General features: G+C 30.2%; 3 protein-coding genes across 4 annotated transcripts; 1 reads left to right on the top strand and 2 right to left on the bottom strand.

Moving 5' to 3' along the window:
• Nucleotides 1-306: 306 nt before the first annotated feature.
• On the bottom strand, nt 307-6,471 carry LOC131843436 (sodium-coupled monocarboxylate transporter 1-like). The gene is given in 12 exon segments (XM_059192080.1): nt 307-574; nt 1,073-1,242; nt 1,736-1,863; nt 2,445-2,584; nt 2,814-3,032; nt 3,318-3,458; nt 3,870-4,024; nt 4,806-4,873; nt 5,024-5,075; nt 5,458-5,523; nt 5,620-5,779; nt 6,228-6,471. Coding segments are annotated over 12 exon segments (1,773 nt in total). The 5' UTR covers nt 6,434-6,471.
• Nucleotides 6,472-6,820: 349 nt separating this feature from the next.
• LOC131843458 (uncharacterized) lies at nt 6,821-11,652 on the bottom strand. Its single transcript, XM_059192105.1, has 5 exons — nt 11,395-11,652; nt 9,603-9,749; nt 8,963-9,055; nt 8,097-8,313; nt 6,821-7,402 (listed from the first exon to the last, which is right to left on the bottom strand). The coding sequence occupies exons 1-5, from the start codon at nt 11,456-11,458 to the stop codon at nt 7,153-7,155; spliced, it is 771 nt and encodes a 256-aa protein (XP_059048088.1). The 5' UTR covers nt 11,459-11,652; the 3' UTR covers nt 6,821-7,152.
• LOC131843457 (DNA topoisomerase 1-like) lies at nt 10,352-22,591 on the top strand. 2 transcript variants are annotated; one of them, XM_059192104.1, is made up of 6 exons: nt 10,352-10,468; nt 18,923-19,015; nt 19,644-19,796; nt 20,465-20,554; nt 20,689-21,015; nt 21,298-22,591. In XM_059192104.1, the coding sequence occupies exons 2-6, from the start codon at nt 18,943-18,945 to the stop codon at nt 22,473-22,475; spliced, it is 1,821 nt and encodes a 606-aa protein (XP_059048087.1). In that variant the 5' UTR covers nt 10,352-10,468; nt 18,923-18,942; the 3' UTR covers nt 22,476-22,591. The 2 variants fall into 2 exon arrangements, with proteins under 2 accessions (XP_059048087.1, XP_059048086.1); XM_059192103.1 differs by lacking the exon at nt 10,352-10,468 and adding an exon at nt 16,893-17,065.
• The last annotated feature ends 799 nt before the right edge of the window (nt 22,592-23,390 follow it).

The raw sequence follows: 23,390 nt of genomic DNA on the forward strand, positions 1-23,390 counted from the left end.
TGACATTCAAATCAATGTATTTTATAAACAATACAACTTAGGAAAAATAAAATAGTGATTTGAGTACAACAATCATTACCTATAGATGTTGTAAATGGTATAGGAAACTTGTTATGCCGCTTGACACTTGCCACAAACCACTGCTTGAAACCACTATAAATGTTAAAAACTTCAATCCGTTACAAACATGTGAATGTGGTGCAAGCGCTTGCCGCAGAAACATTTGATTTGTGATGAACAACTGACACTCATCGGAACGGTTAAATTGTTTGGAAACCTACATAAACAAAGCTAAATACTTTATCTTTATCTTAGCTTGTCGTGTAATCTAAGTTTTGCCATGCGCGTGGACGTCATATATCTTAATTTTAGAATCTGGAGATATTATACAGAAATTACCCTTTGTTTTTTCATGAGCCATAATCTCACAACAGGCGCATATAATCTGTGATCATATTGTTCTTGATGAGTATGTTTAAGTAAAAATGTTAACATACAAGCAATGATCACTGTTATTAAGCATCCGAAAGTAGTGAACCAGAAGTACGAGATGCGGTATAAGTAAGGCACTTCACTGAAATATTGAAAAGAAACAAATTAATAATTTCATTGTAAATATTTACCGAAACATATTAATATGTATATATAATTTTTGGTACGTCTCACAAAATATCCTAAATATCCTGCTTTAAAAACCATGCACCAGAGGTAGATTTCGATAAAATAGTTTGCATGGATACCTATGTCACGCCCATTACAATCAACTGCGAAGTAGCTTCGTATGCTTACGTTTTGAAGTAAGATATGTCAATGAAATTACATGGAGGCATCAAATCTTAGTCCTTTGGAATGGCAACGCCTGAGGGGTACCACTGTTGTTACAAGATGATGTGATCATCCATGGCATGTCAAGTCTTGTTATATCTTCATGTCTAAAGGAAGAGCGCGGGCGTTTTTCGACTGTTGCCGATTATCACCAGGTGTACTGCCAGCTTGTATGTCATTCCAGTTAGATAAAAAATCATAACAAACAAATTCATAACAACATTGTTACATTGTCAGAAGTACATACCTCGCAGTATAATCAGCTGTGTACGCTGCTGACTCAAATGCATAAGTACAGTTATGTGTAAATCTTGGTTTCTCGTTAAATTTGAGTAACCCTCGTGCTTGTGCTAGTTGCGACTGAGCCGCCAGCCACCACGCTGAAATAATACCGACTATCCCTCCACTCAGGGCAGCCTGCAATGAAAAAATACTAGCTGAATATCTCCACTTGGACTGTGTCTCATTTTCCCACAATGATTTCCTGGGGAAACCGCATGGAGATCAAACTGACATGCTGTATTGCTAGTAAGGGGTAATAGTAGTACATATTATGTTATCTGTGGTAGTACTAAACTCTTCCACTGATGTAAACATATTTATTGTTTTCTGAGATATGCTTGGTATTTGTGACCACATTGTAAAACGACTTCCAACTAGGCTTGTGTCACTAGAACGATAATTTAAATTGAAATAATATTAAAAAATTGACTTGTATAAGTGACTAACATGTACTAACATGTTAGTCACTTATACAAGTAAAATTTTTTTCTACCATCAAGTTTTAAATCGCTTAATGATTACCTAATGTTGATAGCTCAAACAACATTTTTGTTTGTGATAATTTACGAAGAAGGTGTACATTGAGGTATAAGCAATGAATAACTGAAAGGAGAATGATGACACTTACTGTAGAACCAATAATGGGCAAAAATATGCCCATAAGAAATATGCCAGTAAGTGGTCCCATCGACGCTGAAGATAAGCTCATTGTTAATTGTAGTACTGCACCCAATCTTTCCACAACGAATACTAGGCCTAATTAAAACAGAACTGTGATTAGAGAGAAAACATAATTATTACATGAATCCAATAATACTGGATAGAAGACTCGAACATTCTAACAGTTCGATATGCCATGTATGATATATTGATTGTTTTTGCAATGTATCTTACATTGCAAAAATATTAAAACGGTAGACGGCTTTTACGCTAGACTTCGACTATATCAAATTAAGCGTGATATTTTTGTCACATGATAATATTTCTATTATGGAATAATATTGTCAGATTATTAGGATACGAATTGAATCTTTTATGAGATGTTTAAATTCTAATTCTATTACATGATAGTTTGTTAAAAAAAACGATATTTAAAAAAATATAAACAATTCTTATTTTCTAACTTTCAAAAAATGTACAGTAGATGTAACTGAGTAAAGAATAGAAAACATGAGTTAGATGGAACGAGTATGAAACATAAGGTATTTAGAAGTGTAATTAAAAAAGGAGTCCTGATAAGTATTGAGAAATGATTGACATTGAAAGGATTGAGAATGGGATAAAATGTTGAAAACCTTACAACATAACGATTTATTAAAATGTAAAAGTTTCCTTACCAAGACATACACCGCCTAATATTACTACAACTGATCTAATAAGTAATTGGGTTTCTCGATGTGTCAGCTTTCTAAAGAATGGCTTCCAAAAGTCCTCAAGCACTACAGCAGCCATAGAGTTCAGACCAGTTGATAAGGAACTAAAAATATGCAATAAATTTTAAATTATACTCTTATTTTACTAAATAAGTGACTAGAAATATGTATATTTATATTAAAAGACGCTATTCCTTCTCCTTTATAAATAAGTTGCAAGAAATAATGAAATGAAACAATTATTTTCTTTATTATTTTGTGGTTTTATTATGTTAAATTTAAGATTTACTACATTTTTCTTTTATCAATGGCATTTTCTTTTAATTAATTTACCTTAGAGCGGCGCTAAAAACTCCTGCTACAAATAATCCCGGCATCCCTTTCCATTCAGTCAGCACATCCATTACCAGTAACGGTAAAATTTGATCTTTTGCCAACGCTAATTTGGAATTCAATGGGTCACAGTCGTAATATCTAGCAAAAGCCACAAGACCACTGTATGCGCATATGAAAACTATAAATATCACTCCACAAAGGAATCCCCAAACAGCTCTGAAAAATTTAATTTATAATTAGACACATTGTAATAATAATTGTATAAAATAATTGAAATATTAAAGTTTTGAAAATTATGCCGGTTGTTAATTTTATTCAAAAATGTTTCGTGCTTTTTTTAACAAATACAATTCTTTACTTAAAATAAAAATAGTTACTGCAATATATATTTACTACCAATCAGTTTTAGAAAGGATTCTAAATTTAATTTTTTTATGTATATATTCTACAATGATACTAAAATAGATTAGATTAGACTATTTAAAAAATTGTAATTGTTACCTTTTAGAAGACTTCAAATCTGGTAATGACAGAAATCTTTGCATCATTGATTGATTTACAGCGATGTTTCCAATCCAGTAAAATGTAGATCCAATAGATAACGACCATAATGAATGTCTTTCTGTCAAGTCTAAGCTTATACTATCGGAAAGAGACACATATCAATATAAACATGGAATATTTTGCTAATTAAAAAAATTGGACGTTAAATAATCTTATCGATTTTTTAACCGTATTTAAGACGTTCTACGACATAAAAAATTTTCTTTTTCAAGCTATATCTACAAAAAGAAACATAAATCTATAAAATTATTTGAATTACTGGTAAAATGTTTTATTTCTTTATACTGCTTACACGTACGTAGTTAGGCCAGAGTATTAAAAATTATTAGGAATATATAATTGTCTCTATTATCACTGTAAAAATTCTGTTACCTTTACATATTGTTGTAATAAATGTAAATTCAAAATGTTTTAAGAATTAAGGTAAAATAAATTCTCGAATGTAATTTAAGCCTTTTTTATAAACACTTATCTCTACTTATCACTTACGATGGTAATTCTATACGGCCAGTATCCCAATTCCTTTTAAAAACTTCGTCAAAGCCACCAACAATAATGGAACCTTGAATAATTACTAGAATCATTGCGCTAACCATCACAAATGTTTGTATTACATCTGTCCATACAACTGCTTTTAGTCCACCCTAGTAAACAAAATATAGACAGGCAACAAAAATAAGTTATGTTTTCTAAGTGATCTGTAAATATTATATATTTATTATTGCACAGATAATACAAAGATATTATAATTTAGAGACAATGTGAGCAAAAGTGGACTTATCCCTAGAAGAGATATCTTCCAGTCAACCTAAAACAGTGAGATATGTGGTACTGAGTGGGTAATAACTGGTGCAAACAAAAAAATGTCAAAAGCTAGATAATCAATAAAATTCAAATAATAATAATAACAATAATAAATAATCTCAGGACAATTCACACAACATCTAGACCTAAGTTAAAAAAATGTCAGAAAGATACAAATACTAGATAATCTTAATATAATAGAAAACACCCAGACCGACACAAACAATCAAATAACAAATTGTATAATCTAAAACAAAAGTAAAATACATAAATACGAATATACATAAACATAAATATTATCTACTGTAATAATGTTACAATTGTATAGTGTTGGTTAATTTTTGAGTATAATATTGATCAGCTTTTATATTTTGATTCCCAATAAGAATATGAAACCATGGTTACTAATTTTATTATGTAGATAAGTTTACAAACCCTTATGAATGACAACATATAAGGGGTATTACAGATGTTATATGATGACGTTATAGTATTAATGCAATATAGACAATGGCTGTGACTTTACTTCAGGTGGGCCCTGAGCTTGTTTGTCTTTATACAAAATTATATCTACACTAAATTAGTATAAACGAAATGATTTTATAAAGAGTAACTACTTACCAAACAAGTGTAAAATATACAAACGAAGCATACAATAGGAGTTACAATATGAATGTTAACTCCTGTGACTGTAACAAGAAATACAACTTTAGTAGATATTCTTCTTTTATATTTTAATTATTATTACTACTAAATTAGTCAAATATAATTGACTAATTTACGTACATTAAGATAAAATCCGCTATGTTATTTTATAATATTTGAGTAGATTACATTACCTTGATTGAAAGCCAGTGCTGGAACATAAATTACGATTGGAAGCCAAACCATCTGTAATAGAATATTGAGTAACAAAAATTATATTATATTATCTACTGATAGAAATAGTGCTTATAATTTTAGTAACCAACATCAAATATCGTTTATTAATTTTATTCATTTAGGACATTTTAGTCACTTATGTGGGTTCATTTTTTTGTAGAAGCAATTTTTCCCTACCGTCCAGTTCACTCTACTTAATATTGTATATAAGTAGTACTTGTTATATCTTCGTTCAACTTATACTTAATAGGAATATCTTAATACTATCTCTAGTATTTCGCTCATTTTTTATACTTCCTAATTTATTTAATAGGTTTTGGGATTTTGTAAGATTGTTTTAAACTAAAGCTCCGATGAAATTAATATTGTTTTTAATCGAGTAGAGACTTACCAGATATAAACTGAATATAACTGATCCAAATATCCTCAATCTTTTATCGTATCGAAGCTCCAAATACTAAAAATTTCATTTAGCTTTAAAAAATTAAACATTTCATATTTGATTTGAATCAATTTTTATTAATTTTTTAAATACACAAGTTGCTTTACTAACCTCGTAAGCAGAAGTAATTTGCAAATCATGCAGCACAGGCAGGAATGTATAAGAGATTATGAGGCACATTAAGAAAGCACCCAATAAAAAGAACAAATATGATGTCCCATATATATACATTTCTGTTGGAGTGCCCAGAAGCGATATGCCTGAAATAAAACTGGTTGGAACAAATATTTGTACCTTAATTACTTTTATATCTACTTAAATATAAGTTACAGTAGCGACTAAGTCTACTTTATTTTTGACATAAAAAATAGCCCTATCTCTTTTCTTGTGATACAATCTATCATTACATCAAATTTTATGAAGATCCGTTTGTCGTTTTTTGGGATTTTTTTTTCTGATTCCGATAAACAGATATCTGAATTTAGAATATTAGTATCTATAAATATCATATTTTTATAGAAATTTGTTTCCTTGAAGCATATTAAAGTTTATCAATTGCTATTAACGACTCTACGAACTCTCGACTGTACTGAACTACTATCCTTAAGACATTAATATCTGTTAATTTCTGAATCAATACACGTAGAGTTCTTAAATACCTACATTACATTACTTATGTGCAATAAATTATATATTTATTAGTTTTTCATTATATTTACCTTGCAACTAGAGAAAAACAAACTGGAACTAATTTCATATTTCTTCCACCCATTAAATAATCTTGAGTAGATTTTTGTTTCTTCACAAAACCGAAATAAACTCCTATACCTCCACAAATTGTTAACATTATAATAAATACTGTATAGTCTAGCCATGAAAAATGTTGGTAGGACACTCTAACATCCGAAACGTCTATTTTTTCCATAGCGACTGTTACTCTGTCTGTTTCTAAGATACTAATGCCATAGTGACACCTTTAGTAGGTATGATTTTACGTAATGTCTTGGTAGAGCAATTTTTCAATTTATCATCTCCGATTTTCCTACGCAAGAAGCATATGGTTATTTTAGTCTAAATTGTTAATATCCGTTGGTTCTTTAAAATAGTACTTGCTTTATTGTATAATGTTGACAACATATAATTCTGTATGCTATTTTAAGATCCATAGGCAATACAGAATACTTTTGAAGGTGTTGCTCGGGAATGAAGTCGAATAAAATATCCAATATTAATTAATCTAGGATATAATTTAGTAAAGCACCAAATTTCATTCGAGTTTATGTAATAGATTTGGTGTTAAAACGAATACATTATATGTATGTATGTCTATTAAATCCTCTATACAGTGAGTTCATGTTTAAGTTCATAATGTCAGTAGGATTAGCATGATCTGTAGGTGACTACGTCACATATTTTTAGGCAAGTTATCAACTTGTATGACATATCCAGAATAATAAAAATCATGATACAATTAAACAACTTTTAATTAAATTACAGTCTAGTAGTATCTTGAAGTAACTTAAAGCAATAAATAGAATAAATCAATATAAAAGCGCACCAGTCCATTCTCACGTTGCAAATTAAAGTATAACTAGGAAAATGCTGTATTTGTACTTAAATAGGAATATAAATAAGGCAGTTTTATCACAAATGATTGGGATGTTTTAGGTTCTTTGAAGCTCTTCTCTGTGTGGGCTCTGATGGGCTAACTTCTTCAGGTTTTAATGTAGTTGCACCCGGTTGTATGGGTTTCGTTGAGTTCAACTTGCCGGGGAGGTCTAAAAGACTACTCAAGAATGCTACTCCTTGTTCAGCTGTTTGATATACTCCTAATAAGAAAGTTTCTGCGTCGAACTGGTTAGGGTCCTCACTATTATCTTCTTGCTCTGTCGTACTGAAAATGAATTGTAAGTTCAGTGTAGACCTATATCATTTTATATAAATGATATTATGAAATTGTTTGGTTGTTTAGCTAGTTTCCACTTAAATAATTTTATTAGTATTATAAAGGCGAAAGTTTTTGAGTATGGATTTGAGTTTGTTACTTTTTCACACAAAAACTACTGAACGACTTTTGATGATTTTTTACAGTAATATAGCTCATGCATAAAAATAACACATAGGCTATATTTTTTATTGAAAATTAACACGGGTGAATCCGCGGGCACTGCGAGTAATACATAAAGTAGTAGATAATTTTAATTTAACAGATTAAAGGATGTGGAAGATAAGACTTTAGTCTTCATAAATAGCTGATGAAATTACGGATACCATAGTGTTGTAATGTCTATGATCTTCATAGCGGTGTTCATACTCGTAATCGGAGGCTTGTGATTATTACTTCAATCAGATTTATTGTTAGAAAATTTGATTATTTTTTGGAAATAACAAGTTAACGTTGATAAGACGTTACTAAGGATGTTGTGATACTCAGAGTGATATTCTCGGAATGCATGGATAGATAGTAGTTTTTTTCATTGTTATTTATTATTATGTTGTAATTATCTTTTTTGTCTAACAAAGTTAACGACCTCGTTTGTTCTAGGAACTATGGTGTTGTAAATTTTTATTCAGTTAACTATACTTACGATTCCTGTTCAGCGGGAGGATCTTCCATCTCCATACCACCAGCAGTGGACTTGAAGCAGCCGATTGGAAACTCTAGCTGTGAATCTCCAAGTAATTTCGGCTCTAAATCTATACATCCACGGAGACCGTCAGATGTGGGTGCTAGATCGCTGAATTTTGCACAGAGTTGGGCGAATTTGCCAAAAACTTCCAGACATATAGGTGCTGGGTTTGCGCCTGAAATACAACATTTTTAATGATGTTTACACTTATTTAGTAATATATAACCAATGCATGGCTTTTGAAGGACTTGTTATGTGGTGTACAATAGGTACAATAATAATAATATTAAAGTAATACAAGCGGCATGCGACCATGGTTAACAATTTTAGTTGTTTCTCAATATAGAAAATACTATTTGGTTTAAGATTTAGGTATGAAATCAAATTTAGGTAACAAAACAAAACACTTAAAATGTAATGCTGCATAAAACTTATTGAAAGAGGATTACACAAATAGAAAACACATAGAAAAATGAGTAAGCATTTTACTTGTGATGGTCTGCTTTCCGAATGATTGGTAGAATAAAAAAATACGACTATTTTTATATTTTAGTATAAAAGTTATCTTAAGTTTATGTTGTTTATACGCTATTGGATAAGCTTGGATGAAAATCTATATATAGGTACATAGTATACTAGATCATAGAAGACATACACATTTTACATATAGAGATAGGAGATTTTTTAACTAATTACTACTGTTCTAATAAAATAAAAAATAGGCGGTTTTAAAATAGGTATCCGAAAACTTGTGTAGGTAGTTGTACTTAGAAGTTTATGCAATTTAGGCAATCGGCAGGTTAAATAGGTTTTTAGTTCATTACCTTGTATTTTCGAGCTGTGTAGTAGATTTTTTCCATACGATACTTTTACTGAAAATCCTTCATCTGGAGAAACATATTTCATGTGAACGCAACCTGAAAAATAATAAATAAATCCTTGATATATTTGCGAAATTAAATATATTATTTATAGTTTCTAGTAGTACAAGTAATAATATACGCACAACCATATTTATAATTATAATTATTACCTAGGTATATGAAATGGTTCGTTTTGTCATCGCTTATGCATGTTACTGTATTAAAGGATATTGAAGAATAATGCCTATCATTGGAATTAGTAACTCATCAGATGTTGTACAAGAGGTATACGATAACTGCTAACAATTTCAGTAACGAATATTTTCTTGTTTCATACTTGAGCATGAGTTTAAGTTTTAGAATTAGCAATATTTTAATTTGAACTTTTTTATATTAAATAATTTAATTTTTTCGTCGTATATCTGTATTGTTTATTGTTATCGTTTCATTATTAATTGTAGATGGCAGTGACGAATATAGTCTAAAGCGTATGTTATTTAGGTAGGTGCTCTAGGTAGGTTCAATGAGTCTGTCTTCATAATATGTTTTACTAGTGCGATATAAACTAGTTACTGCTCTGTATTTTTATAAACTTATTTACCTGGTCCACCGAGGTCGACAATAGTAATATTGAAATTAACACAGCATATACAAGCTGGCCCCTTGCACATGCAGTTGCGGTTGGGCTGATCATTTCGTAGCTCTGGTACTTCAATTAGTTTCTTGCCATCTTCCCAGTCTAGATAATCTGTGGAAAATTTATTTTTATTTAATTTAAAGGTTGCGATAAATATAAAACCAACTGAAATTATATGTCTGGCATATTTTAATTTTGTAGATATATAATCAAATACTACAACATTAAACATAGACGATGTAGTTATAGATCAATTTATAATTTGTATAAGGATCAAAACAGTCAAACCTAAGTTGATATATCAAAAATAAGTTAATATTACGTATATTGATATTTTTATTAACACTCTGAAGTTTTTATTAAATATTATTTATCCCCGAATTGGCATTTAATGACAGTCAGACACCATCACGCTTATTTGACTGTTATTAAATTTCATTACAACCCCATAATTATGTACATAATTAAATAAAAGGACTATAAAATAAAAAAAAATTAAACGCTTCTACAAATAAAATAAAAACATCAGTTTCTTTACAATTAGGTATCTAGTAATATTTCAAAATATGACAAAAAGGTACAGAAAGTTTCAAAGTTATGCAATAATTTTGTAAAAAGAACTCATTAAGTATACTTTGCGCATTCGAAAATTTTAACGCTTTTTCTAAACACGCAACACAGTAGTTGAATAAAGCGTTGCGAATGTTTTTGTGGTGCACTTAACCATGTACATAATGTCATTCATTGTTTTTTCACGTCCAAATATCATACACTTTCGCGTGGTGTATATAAGTTTCTACTTTCACTGCGTTGCGTGCGTCTCTCTTTAGGTAAGTCAATGACCGCCAGATAACAATGGCATATTTTTGTCAGTTAGATAGTATGATGTAAGATGTACATTACTGACAATTCGTACAGTAATAGTATGATAACCTTTATATAATTTTTGCTATGCTATGTAATCTTGGATAAGTTTATAATTTTATTGACGTATTCTTTAATGTTTGTTTTATTTTGAACTCTATTGACGTGAAATACTTAATGAAATTGATATTATTGACAATTTGTTTAGAAATGAATTGAAAAAAAGTTTAATCACGTATCAAATTCACAAATTATGATATGTTATTATAATATTTTTTCTAATACCGCAATAACAATTGATATATTACATTATTTAAAAAGTATATATAAATAATGTAGCAGTTAAAGTTAACTATGGAGCAATAGCAATTAAATACAAATTAATGACTAATGCAACAATAAAGAAAAGGTAATAAATATATGCAATGATAAAAATGGCTTTAACAATATTTAATTGTGTCTGTGTGTATTACAAATAAAGTATATAAATAAGTAAATTGGTTTAAAGATTTCCACAGTACATTTAATAACTATACAGTATTTAAAGTTGCTTGTTTTTATTACTAATATATATATGATATTAACTGATTCAGCACTCCAGTTGTTTTTAATTATAATAGTATTTAAATCTAGAAGAAATGTTTAATTATTTATTTTAATTCAATTGACATATAAAATAATTAAATTATACAGTATTCTAAATAAAATTGTAGGAAACAATCTAGGTATATAATTTAAATTAAACAAATATAAGCTACTTATTAAAAGAGCTTTAATCACTTGTATTTGTGCCACTATTGTGTCATTATCATATTCAATAACTATTCAACTGTCGTATTTACATCAAGCACTTTCTAATCAATTATGATGGTAATTTGTAAGCAGTACTCACCCAAAATGCTCGTGCCGTGGGCAACCACGAACACCATTAGAAGAATTGAAACTATCGGTTTCATTGTCCACTTATGGATTACACAAACAAATATGAATTTTAAATGTAAACCGGCGATTTATAAGGACTTCCCCAGTGCAGGTAAGGCGGGTAAACCTGAGAGGCGACCGTCTCAAGCGCCAAGTCAACACTGCTCCTTTCTTCGAATCTCAGTCCGTTTCACCTCGCTCACAATAGAAGGTGAAATTTAAATAAAACATAACGCAGTAATAATGACATGCATCAGTGAGATGCATCGAGAAAGCGTCTATATACAACCACGGATCAGGCCGTTGTTGGTTGCCAAATTACTTTCCATGTGTCGATCGATTCGAACAACAATATAATTTAATTGCTGATCATTCAAGGGTTTATTTTTATTTTTTCTGTATTTCAAATAGAAAATTTACCTACAAATATTGTTCAAATTATGATGACATATCTTATCGTAATTATGCTAAGAATGCATTTGATTATAACCACGCAATATACGTAATATAGATGTTTCTTTTATTGAATTTGTCAACTGGATTAAGACCACAGATATTAAAGTATGTGAAATTATTTTCTAGAACTTTATTTCCTTTTTATATGGTTAGTGATATAATAAGATAACATTTAGTTTATTTAATTGCATATTCATTTAATGAATCTTGAAGTTAAGAAAAGATAAATATTAAATAACAAAACATTTTGTTACGACAAGCATAAAGATTAATAACCTATATCTATACGATTAATTGTAATAAATTACTTTGAATTAAAGAAACACATTATATTTCAATGAATCTTAGCAAAGAAGAGATTTTTTATACCCATATACATTTAAAATAGGAGAGAAGCATAGATCCAATGGAGATAGTTGGTTAACTAGTACCATGATCCGATAAAGGTCAAGTCAATGACTCTTAAATGGAAGTTATAGCTGGTAACTAGTAGAACAGGGCGAGTTATTATTAGGGCTGCTATGTTTAATAAAATAGGACTGTATTTTATTAATTCGTTACAATTTAGGTTGACTTAAATAAAACAATTTGATTTTATAACTAAAATATAAACTAAAAATTCATTCTTTCGTATATCGGGACAAGTTTTCAGACTATTGTGAGATCCAATTCAATTAAATTATTTCTTTAATTCAGGGTTTATTTATTATTATTATAAAACATAGATATCGTATTTAAGTGATATTTTATTTATTGCCTTATTTCCCACAATAAACCATCAGAAATCTGTCACTCATTATGTATTTTCGATACCTCTGCATTCAATTATATTTAATAAATAATATATGCATAATTCAAAATATTCTTTATTGTAAGAGACAACCCTAATAGCGGTTGTATAGGTAATAGGGTCTTGGGTAAATTTATAGACATCTATAGAAACTCTTCAAGACATTGTGCATCTACACTCGTAGAAACATTCAAGCTTAATTTTAGTTTCGTAATGTAACATAAATAAAATATCTATCTACTATATACATCTATGTAAATTGTAGTTTAGATTTCTTTTGGTGGATTTATTAAATAGGTGTTTTATGATTAGAACAATGCTTTATATTTTTGCTAGCAATTGGATACGAGATAGAATTGTATTTTCTTTAGAATTTATCTAATCAGCTGGCTGATTATTATATTTTATATTGATTATTTCATTTATAGATTACTATTATTTATAGATTAGACTATTTTCATTCATCTATATATTATTGAATTAAAGATATATTTTAATAATGTAATATAACTAGCTTTTGCCCGCGGCTTTGCTCGCGTTAATTTATCCCTTAGGGGTGGAATTTATCAAAATCCATTCTTAGAGGATGCCTACGTCATAGTAGCTTTATGCATGCAAAGTCTTAGCCCGATCGGTTTAAAATTGACAAAGTTTCATACAAACTTTCATCCCCTATTTATCACCCCCAAGGGGATAAATAGGGGATGAAAGAGGTAATCAAAATACTTTCTTAGTGGATACCTACGTCATAACAGCTACCTGCATGACAAATTTCAACCCGATCCGTATAGTGGTTTGGGCTGTGCGTTGACAGATCACTATGTCAGTCAGTACCTTTGAGTTATATATATTCAGATAATCTTAGGACAACTCACACAGTACCCTCTAGATACAAGTTACGCTAGCTAAAGCTTGTGTTATGGGCACTAGATAACTACATACCAATTTTTTTCTTAAATACATATTATACATAGTAAACACCCAGACCGATACAAACAGTCATACTCATGAATATAAATGTCTGTGCCGTGCGAGAACTCGAACCCGCGACCATCGGACGTAAAATGGTGTGTTAAACCCCTAGACCATCGAGGTCGTCGTAATAATGGTCTACTATTGATAATTATTTATCAATAGTTTCCTGTATTCAAATGTGCGAGTATGACAACACTGTGCAATATGCACCTACTTGCCTACTTCAAGGTTAATGTACTATAGAAAATTGAGATCGTATCACCCTGTTTCCCACAAGTCTTGTACTAGGTTCCACATAATACATACATGTACATACATGCGGAAAGCAGTACAAAAACTTTTGGACAAATTCTAGCATTAGTTTTATTCATAGCATTTTACTTTTCTAATATACATACATAATAATATAGCTAAATAATTTAATTTTTAAGTTTAAAATCGAAGTGATTAAATTATTTAAGTATTTTTTATATGTTAGTTAATAATATTTTTTTAAATAGTCGTGATAAAAATGAGACATCTATATAAATTAAAAATAATATATCAGTAGATAAATCAATTTTGTATAACATATCCTATATAATGTTCTTAAAAAACCAAAAGAAATCAAATCAGCGATGCCTGAGTAGCCAATTATTACCAATATTTAAGGGTTTTAAAACGTCAAAGAGAAAGTCAAACGACCGGTTGTAATCTTTTTACGAGGTGAATGTACATACATGTGTAAAGGAAATAATTCCAATTTAACATTAAGATATTAAAAATAAAAGAGCCAGTGAAACACGCAGAATTATTGACGAAATGGTCATTCAAGTATATAATACGTAATAACGTTCACTAGTTAGATCGCTGACAATGTCTCTTACAACCCCAAATTAGATTAATGTCGTAAACATGTATTAATAATAATATTATCAGATATAAAATTTTAATCACAAATATTATGCATGTATTATATTGTAACTATTTAATGTGGGTACATCAGTATAATAACGTTCGATACATTTCAAAATACATGCAAATTTTCAACAACGCAATATCCTATTACGACTTATGTCTAACGTAACTTATACAACCTATCCAATGTTAACAATCTCTGTATTCATTAGCGTATATTTATCAACAGGTGAATCAGTGGTTGGGCTAACAAATAAAACATATACAGCTTGATCCTGACTACTTTCTCTGGGTAGAAAGTGACCGCGCATACGTAGTTTCGAGACGTTTGGGCGCTCCGCTATTGGTGGCCTTATTATACTAATCTTACACAGAATTGGTTCGTAATAATAATTTATTTAATATCTGACATATAATCTTGAATAGGAGACAAATACCCGCAATACCAGGGGAACTGCAGGCTTGGCCAGTAGCTTGATTTTTGCAAGTTAACATTAAGAAAAGTTGATATTTTTTTATAATGCTTTTATTTAGACATCTGATATTAATTTTAGTATACCAAAGGCAGACTTTATACAAAGTATGAAAACTTTTGTTTGGTCTATGTAATTATTTCAGGCTCAAAGCGGTTGCTTTGAAGGGTACAGTAACATATGGCGTTGAAATAACAGACGGGGTACGGAAGCATTCCACTTTAGCCCTCCGGGACGGTACTCATGACAGTTATATATATACATATACCGGCGACGGTTGCCGTTTCACAACAGGTCATCAACTTAGTGCCTCTTCAAGTTATAAAAAAAAATTCCTCTGACTGAATCTATATGGAACTTAGTACTTAAAATGTCTAGGCTAATATTAAATCTATGAATACAATATATTCCTCAAAATTATAAATAATTTTAAAAGATACTAAAATACTGATTTGATCCGACGCTGTTACTTATTGTACTAAATAAATATAGCCGTAATATAGTGAAAACAGCCGTTACACGACAATACTAGTATATCCGAGAGCAACGGACTGTTTATGGTTGTTTCTAGAATTTACCAGGAAAAAGAAACGTATCCGTGTAAGTGTCGATTACGACGTTAAAAGTCCAATAACATAAAATAAGAAAACTTAAAAATAAATTTGAGTACAAGTTCAGTAAATTAAAATAAATATTATAAGTATATTACTATATCCATATGATCTTTCATATGGATATAGATATTGGAGATTGTAAATTTGCTCTTATTTAATATGTATTAATTTATAATATTTATTTGCCTATGCATATATGTAAGTCATTGACAACATACATACTTTGCTTCGATATTTCTAATGAATTCTAATAACATACTTATGTTGTATATATATTACGCAAATGTATATTCATTACCATAATAAATAAATACATACTTATTTTGATCTAGGAGTTAGTAGTAACTTAACTAGTTACGAATTCAAACCTGTAGAAATATTAATGAAAGCCCTATCATAACGCGCCAGTTAGCGGCGGGAATATTTATACGAATATTTATACTTATATGTATACGAGTATATTTTTTCTTTTGTGTATACAAACTTTCTTTTTAAATTTTGCAATTTAAGAGTTTTATTTTGTAAAGGCATCTAACTAAACTTTCTTGTACTCAAATATTTACATGTGTGAATTTAAACAAAAAGTATTACAGACATTTTAGAAAACAAGAGCTTAATGCTTAATAAGCAAACAACAAAAAGTAAATATAATAGAGAAATTAAAAGACAAACCTTATATACATATGTTTTAGAGTAACGGTGATAGAGAACCAGCCGCCTGAAAAGTCGGATTAGAAGTATACTCTAGCCGGGCATCAGTGATGTATGACAGGATGAGAATAAACTATTTTAGTTTAGCTCATAGTGACGAATTAAGGAGGAATTAAACATTATGATTTCCAAGTAGGACCAAGTAGACCCTGATCTGACATGGGACATTGCTAACGATGGTGTCCCTATTATTAACAACCTGATCTCGCCCACCTGACTCTTTCCCGTTCGTAGCCCGTAGAGACCATAGAGACCATATACAGTGGAATAACTAGGTCAATACTAGGCAGAGCTCTATCCGATCGCTTGCTTAAGAGTACTGTTTATTTTTAGATATTACTGGTCCTGGATCAATATACTAAACATTAATGTTTATTTATTTATATGTTAATAACCCCAGCGTTTGACACTAAATCCTACTTAGCCGTTCAACTGCGTCGACTTTCACCCATCCCTCACATTTCTTTTATGTGTGAAAGAGATGACTAACCAACAGATTTCCTTTCTCGTCGTCAGTGGTACGTCACTGCACATTTCTCTGGGTGCGAGTCGGTTAACAAATCAGTATAGTTGATACACCGCTGTTGTCCACATTTTAGGGCTGCCCGTGACTTCCCGTAATTACATTTAATTGATTGTGAACGTTCTAGAGGTGTGACCGTGGGCACTGTGCTTTATATTATACGGGAGTAATATATATTTACAAACAGAACTCTCTCAGAACAGGTTAGTATATCTTTATGTTACTAAATTAAGAATAAAGTTACAAATAATTATGAATAAGTTATGAATCTTATTCGAGGAAATATATAGTATTATAAAATGGTACTCATAATTATTTTAGGATATTTTAGTTAAATAATAATAACAATTTTATTACACAGATAATATAATCTATAATAAATATGCATCATGTAGTTTGAGATCGAAAATATAACTTATTTTGATACGTAAAAATAGTTTTGCCATGGATAATGTTATTTTAATTGCAAAAATAATTAATAAAATTTAGTGAAATCAATACTAATGTTAAAATAAATATATATTTATTTTTACTTTTACCTTTATAACACGAAAAAGAAAGACTCATATGGGCTACATATAAAAGATTTCAACGCGTCACTGGCCATCTGTTTGACCTACTTTTTCTGATTCTTTTCTTTTTATTGAATTCTAGCTTTTACTTGGATATTTATTTGAATAGTCATATTATAGATTAGCATATTAATAATAAATATTGAGAAACTACGATTGGAAAATGTTAAGGAAAATTGTAAATACTGGATTTGATAAGAGTAGAGTACGCGGATACAAGTATACAAATTAAATACGTTAAGAATTTAAATTTAGCTCACAGATTGTAAATATAGTTAATTGAAAATTGGAGAAATATTCTCTATTTGTATTGTTGTGTGTTTTCTTACTTTGTTAGTATTATCTAAATACTATAGTAACGAACTGATGTAATACATATACAACAGGTCTGATAGTAGTAATTTTGGATATTTTCATTTTGAAAAAATAACATTGAAATTACTATTTATAACAAACCTATTTTGTTACAAATAGTAAATCATAGTGATGTTATATGTATACACGACGAACACTATCTATCACTTACTTATTTTTCCTGATTACTGTTGTACTTGTTATTTGTATAATACTTATAAACTTGGTCTACAAAAAAGTAAATAAATAATTCTCCTCTACTTCTTTCAAATATTATGAATGTGAAAGTTACTAAACCTGTTTGGATATTTAAAAAATTTCACTCATTTAAAGGGCCGAATGAATACGGATGAAATTTGATAGTTACATATTTATAGTAGATATATTTTAGACTAGGACATTGCTTACAACAATTTATGTCAAATGCAGATATACCATAAGCTGCAAGTATAAATAAATATATGTTAGGCAAGAGTAATCAAGTTAAAGCCACAAAATAACTACAGTGCGTGTCCGATACGCTTTTGGCTAGTATATACTCGTAATGCACGTATATACATAACGATTTTTTATATTAGATTTCTGCAAGCAGGTAGATCGATGTGCGTGAAAGTATGGACAATAAATCAATCTGGTGCAATGAGCTGTTGTATAATGTGCTACTTTACTGTATCTGTAATGTACAAGTAGTGTATTTGTTATTTAAAACGATTCCTTTATTGAAAAGTACAAAGATATTTCTGAATAGTAAATAATTCAAATAAGAAATTATAATATAATTTCATTCTAGACTTATTAAATACAAAAAATGAATTGTTAAAAAAAGATTATATTTTTCGGTTTCCAAAACTTTTGTTGTATTTTAATAATATATCAATAATATTAAAAACTCATAGAATAATTAATATATTTATGAGTATAAAGTCAGTTAAAATATTTATTATTTCAAGCTATGTATGTATATTAAAACTATTTAGTATTTTATATTATACATTTTAATTAGGATATTTAAGAATGTTTTAGTCTGTATAAAATGTATGAAACAAGTAGAGTATCTGAGCAGGTTTCTTAAATATATGTAAGAGAAATGGCGAGTATTAATTTTATTTAATCATAGCTTATATCACTTTTCAGAGAGGGAGCCAGCTTTTAAGATGAAGCTCTCCCTGGTGTTTGAACTACTTCTGATATTCGTGCTACTAGCATTTGCTGCGTCCAAGAGCGTAAGTAAGTATTTTAGGGCCTAAGTCGTATATCTTGCACCAGACAACGTAAGAATACCTAAATATGCATGCATGTTCGCTGTTTGTGTTGGTATGGCATTTTCTATTTATTATATGTACCTATATAATTACAAATGTATTGAGTAAAATCCATCCTGATCGTCTGGATGAATGGCGCTCCTGCGTGTTCCTTAGCCGCATATTCGCTTGTTGCATGCTATAAAAAAATGTAGTATAGTAGCTTTTCTTTTGTTTGGGGTTAGGATAATTACTGTCTTTGTTAATCTTGTATGTACAGACAAGATACACCTTAACCGGCACATTTTCATTTATTTATTAAATTAATTTAATATAAACTTACAGCTAATTTTTGTTACATTTACATTGTATATACAACGTATGTACCCTAAATTACTAGTGTAGTAATATCCTAGTTTCTTTTGTTTATATGCGGATTACCATTTAAAGTAATAAACATATCAGATCAGCTTTACACTATACAATTATATTACTTCATGAGCTCTAGCAATTTTTTACAGAAACTAAAAGATATTTTCGTGATTAAAATAGATTATTGACTTTATATATGAATGTAATATGAATTAATACTGAATGGTGATCATTTCTTTCAGAAAAGCAAAAGAATAAAAATAATGGCATCCAGAATAGAGACGACACGGAGAAACCGGAAGATAATACTATAAACAAATATTGCAAGTGTACGGATGCATATTGCAACTGCTGCAGGGACTTCCAACTACCCGTCGTCAATTTAAATGGACCAGGTGTGTATGTGTTTACTTTCATTTAATTAAAGTTTCATAGTAGTTACTGTGACCGATTCGTCTATGAATAATTGTCACCCGTGACTTTATTTGCTGTCCATCCTCGTGTCTTATTAAAAAACTTCATATATATATATTGATTAAGATCCATACAGCCTTTTGTCGTTGTGAAAATAACAACAGGCAGATAAATCTCGTACGTACAATACTCAGATGTCATTATAATATACATACATATAAAACGACGGTTCAACCATATTACACTGCACCCATATTCCCTTTCCTATATCGCTTTAGAGGCAACAATATTTTTTCTCTCCTCTGCAATCCTCCTAATTGTGTATATTTTATTTACATTGTTAGACAAAAAGAGAGCATTGTGTAGTAGTAGTTTAAATCACGCTGAATTACGCCCAAGCTATTAAAATCTGGTAGAAACAAAAAAATATGTGTGACAATTTATATTTCTCCATGATAAAATATGTCACGGCAATAATTGTAATTAGAGATTTTGGTATTAAGAAATATTAACGCAGCATTACGTTGTACTTATTTGTCTAGAAATTATCTACTAAGTAAAATATTTAGTATGTGCGTATACCTACACTCATATTTAAATATTTTTAAAAATCGTATGAGTATAGAAAACTTATTGTTTCTGTTTACAGGATGTGCCTCATTGATGTATTTGAGTGGTGATAAAATGTCGGTTTCCCTTAGTTTTGGAAAGAAAGTCATTACAAACCGCACGCTTTCAAGTAAGTATTCAGTTATGATGATGATGATGTATTCATTTATATTGGAAATGTCTCAAATATGCATAATTGTGTAATTAATGTAATTTATCACAGCTGACTAAATTATAAAATTAAATTGTAATCTTATGTAACAGGTCGTAAACCAAGTCCAGTATGTATGCCATTGCCTGGAAGAGTTTCAAAGTTCTGCGGACGTGTATATAATATAGCAAGGTCTGGCGAAGAATTCAGAGCTTGTCTTGGTTTAGAACTCCAATCGAAAAGTGTCGTCGAAGCAGCTGTAAGAGTGTCTTGCTTCAAGTTTGGTCCTAGAGGAGTCACATCAGAGCCAGCTGATCCACTACCATTAGTACCGGAAGGTGAAAGAGATGAAGATGATGATGATGATGATGACGATGATGACTTTGGTCTTGGTGGTGATGACGATGACGATGAAGAGGACGACGATGACGATGATGATGGTATGTCAACTAATATTATATTTTAATATTTATTTAAAACTTTTATTACAACTTCATAAACAAACTTCCAACGTCCTTACATAACCGTTGTAAATAAACACAAACTATTTCATGTTGAAACAGCCAGAATAGTTAGAACAGTGTCATAACATCTTTTATTCGTTGCAAGCCATTCCTGAGATTAAGATGTACCGTCGTACTACTCCATATTTATTTGTTTCACCGTATTATTAGTAATTTTGTATATTATATAAATCATAAGAGTAACAATTTAACTTTCAGATGCCACCAATGATGTAGACACTGCTGACTATACAGGATTTAGTCTTATTCCTGATGATATTTTGGGTGGTTTGTTCGGATCATCAAGTGGAAAGAAATCTAATAAAAATAAAAAGAAACAAGCACCACTATCTACCACAACTACTACTACTACAACTACTAGACGCCCTCGTCCATCGCGGCGTCCATCCAGGAAACCTGTTACTAGAACAACACCTAGACCCGTTACTAGAAGTACCACCGTAAAAGTGCGACCAGCAAGCCGACGACCGACGCGAAGACCTTCAAGAAGACCAACTAGGAAGCCCAGTACAACGGCAACTGTTACGGAAGCTTCAACAACATTGCCAGTCATAACAACATCACCGGAAGCAAAAATACCTGTTGTATCCCTTTCTTCAGGTAGTGTGTCTACTGAACGTGATGAATTTATGAGTACAGCTCATGAGCAAACATTTGAACCAGTAATAATTGTTACTCAGAAACCTCAATCATCTATGCCAGCAACTACTTCTAAAAGTGTGACAAATTTCGATGATCCAGGTCTAGAAATGTCATTAGCACATATCACCGGACAATTGGCTGCTATGCCTGTAACTCCGATAGTCCCAAATGCAGCCAAAGATTCAGGAAAAACTGCGAGTAGAGTAGAAATGAGTTATGAGAAAGTTGAAACCTATACACCCAAGAATCCATCTACTGTTTCTTTAGTGACTTCTGTAGAAGAAGTTAATGATGATATGGTACAAGTGGTGGATAATTTGGACTCAAAATCTGAAGAACTATTTGATATTATTAAGGAACCAACTCCAGAAGAAAGTAGGTCACATTATTATAGTGTGTCAAGTCCAGAATCTGATAACAAAGAAAAACGAAAGCAGAAAAGGAAAAATAGAGACAACGAGGAATTCCAGTTGGAAGATTTAGATGTGTTACATTTGGATGATATTGGTGAAAGTTTAGGTCATCAGTTAGGTATTTTTGGAGGAAATAAAAAATATAAGAAAGATAAAAAAGAAAATAAAATACGGGATGGGAAAAAAGATACTGATGATTATGGTGACTTTTTTGGATTAGATGCATTTGACTCTATATTACCCACTAAAGATAATAACAAAAATAAAAAGAATAGGAGAAGACAAAATAAAATGATGAAAGGAGAATGGTCTCAAGCGTAACGTTAAAGTCAATTTAGTGCTAAATAATTAAGTTTTATTTTTTTTCACCAAGTGTTTATGTATTGTGTGTGTAAATAGTGAAATTGTATAAATGTTTATTTATTTGGTATGAATGTAGTGAGTAAATTATAATTTTACAAGTCTATTCGTATTATTTAAAAGCTAAAACAAACATTGTTGTCATGAAAACCCACAATTTCCATAACTACCATACCGTGCCATAGAAGGAGGAGTCAATCATTATACTGTTTCTATTTACTATGACGCTTTATATACGACCTCATTTCAAGCTTTCCTACTATTATGACGTCGAAATGTTGCTTTGTTTTGCTAGTTACCTCTTACTCAAATATTAGCAAAAAAATTATGAAATTGATTATAACTCTTTGGTAAAGTATGATGTTGAAGTATTTATATAAAATGAATTCAAACAGATTTAGTAAACCTAGATATTAACCAAATCAAGTGAAGCGAATTAATATACGTCAATTAATATATAATTAGTATATGAAAAGTACTGAGTGAATTAAAATAGACATTTCACTTCTTAATAGTTCAACACTATTTGGAGACCAGTGTGCAGTACACTCCTTAGAGATTAGAATGTACCTTAATAACAAATTCTAGGAAATGGTTAGTCCTAAGTAATGTTATCTGTGGTCCTAAGTATCAAACAGGATAAATAAATAAATAACCTTGGACTTGAATTATCACAGCGCCATCTAGTCCCACGGTAAGAGCATGTGTTATGGGTACTAGGACAACTGATAAATACTTAGACATTTTTTTGTAAATATATGCATAATATACACTCATGCCGATGCAAACAATCATACTCACTCAAAAATAAAAATGTTTGCACTGTGCGATGAATCGAACCTGCGACTATCCTATTATAATATCTTACTATCGGAA

This window comes from Achroia grisella, unplaced genomic scaffold (genome assembly GCF_030625045.1).
Source record: "Achroia grisella isolate CSIRO2021 unplaced genomic scaffold, CSIRO_AGI_Agris_v1 utg308, whole genome shotgun sequence".
Lineage (NCBI taxonomy): Eukaryota > Metazoa > Arthropoda > Insecta > Lepidoptera > Pyralidae > Achroia > Achroia grisella.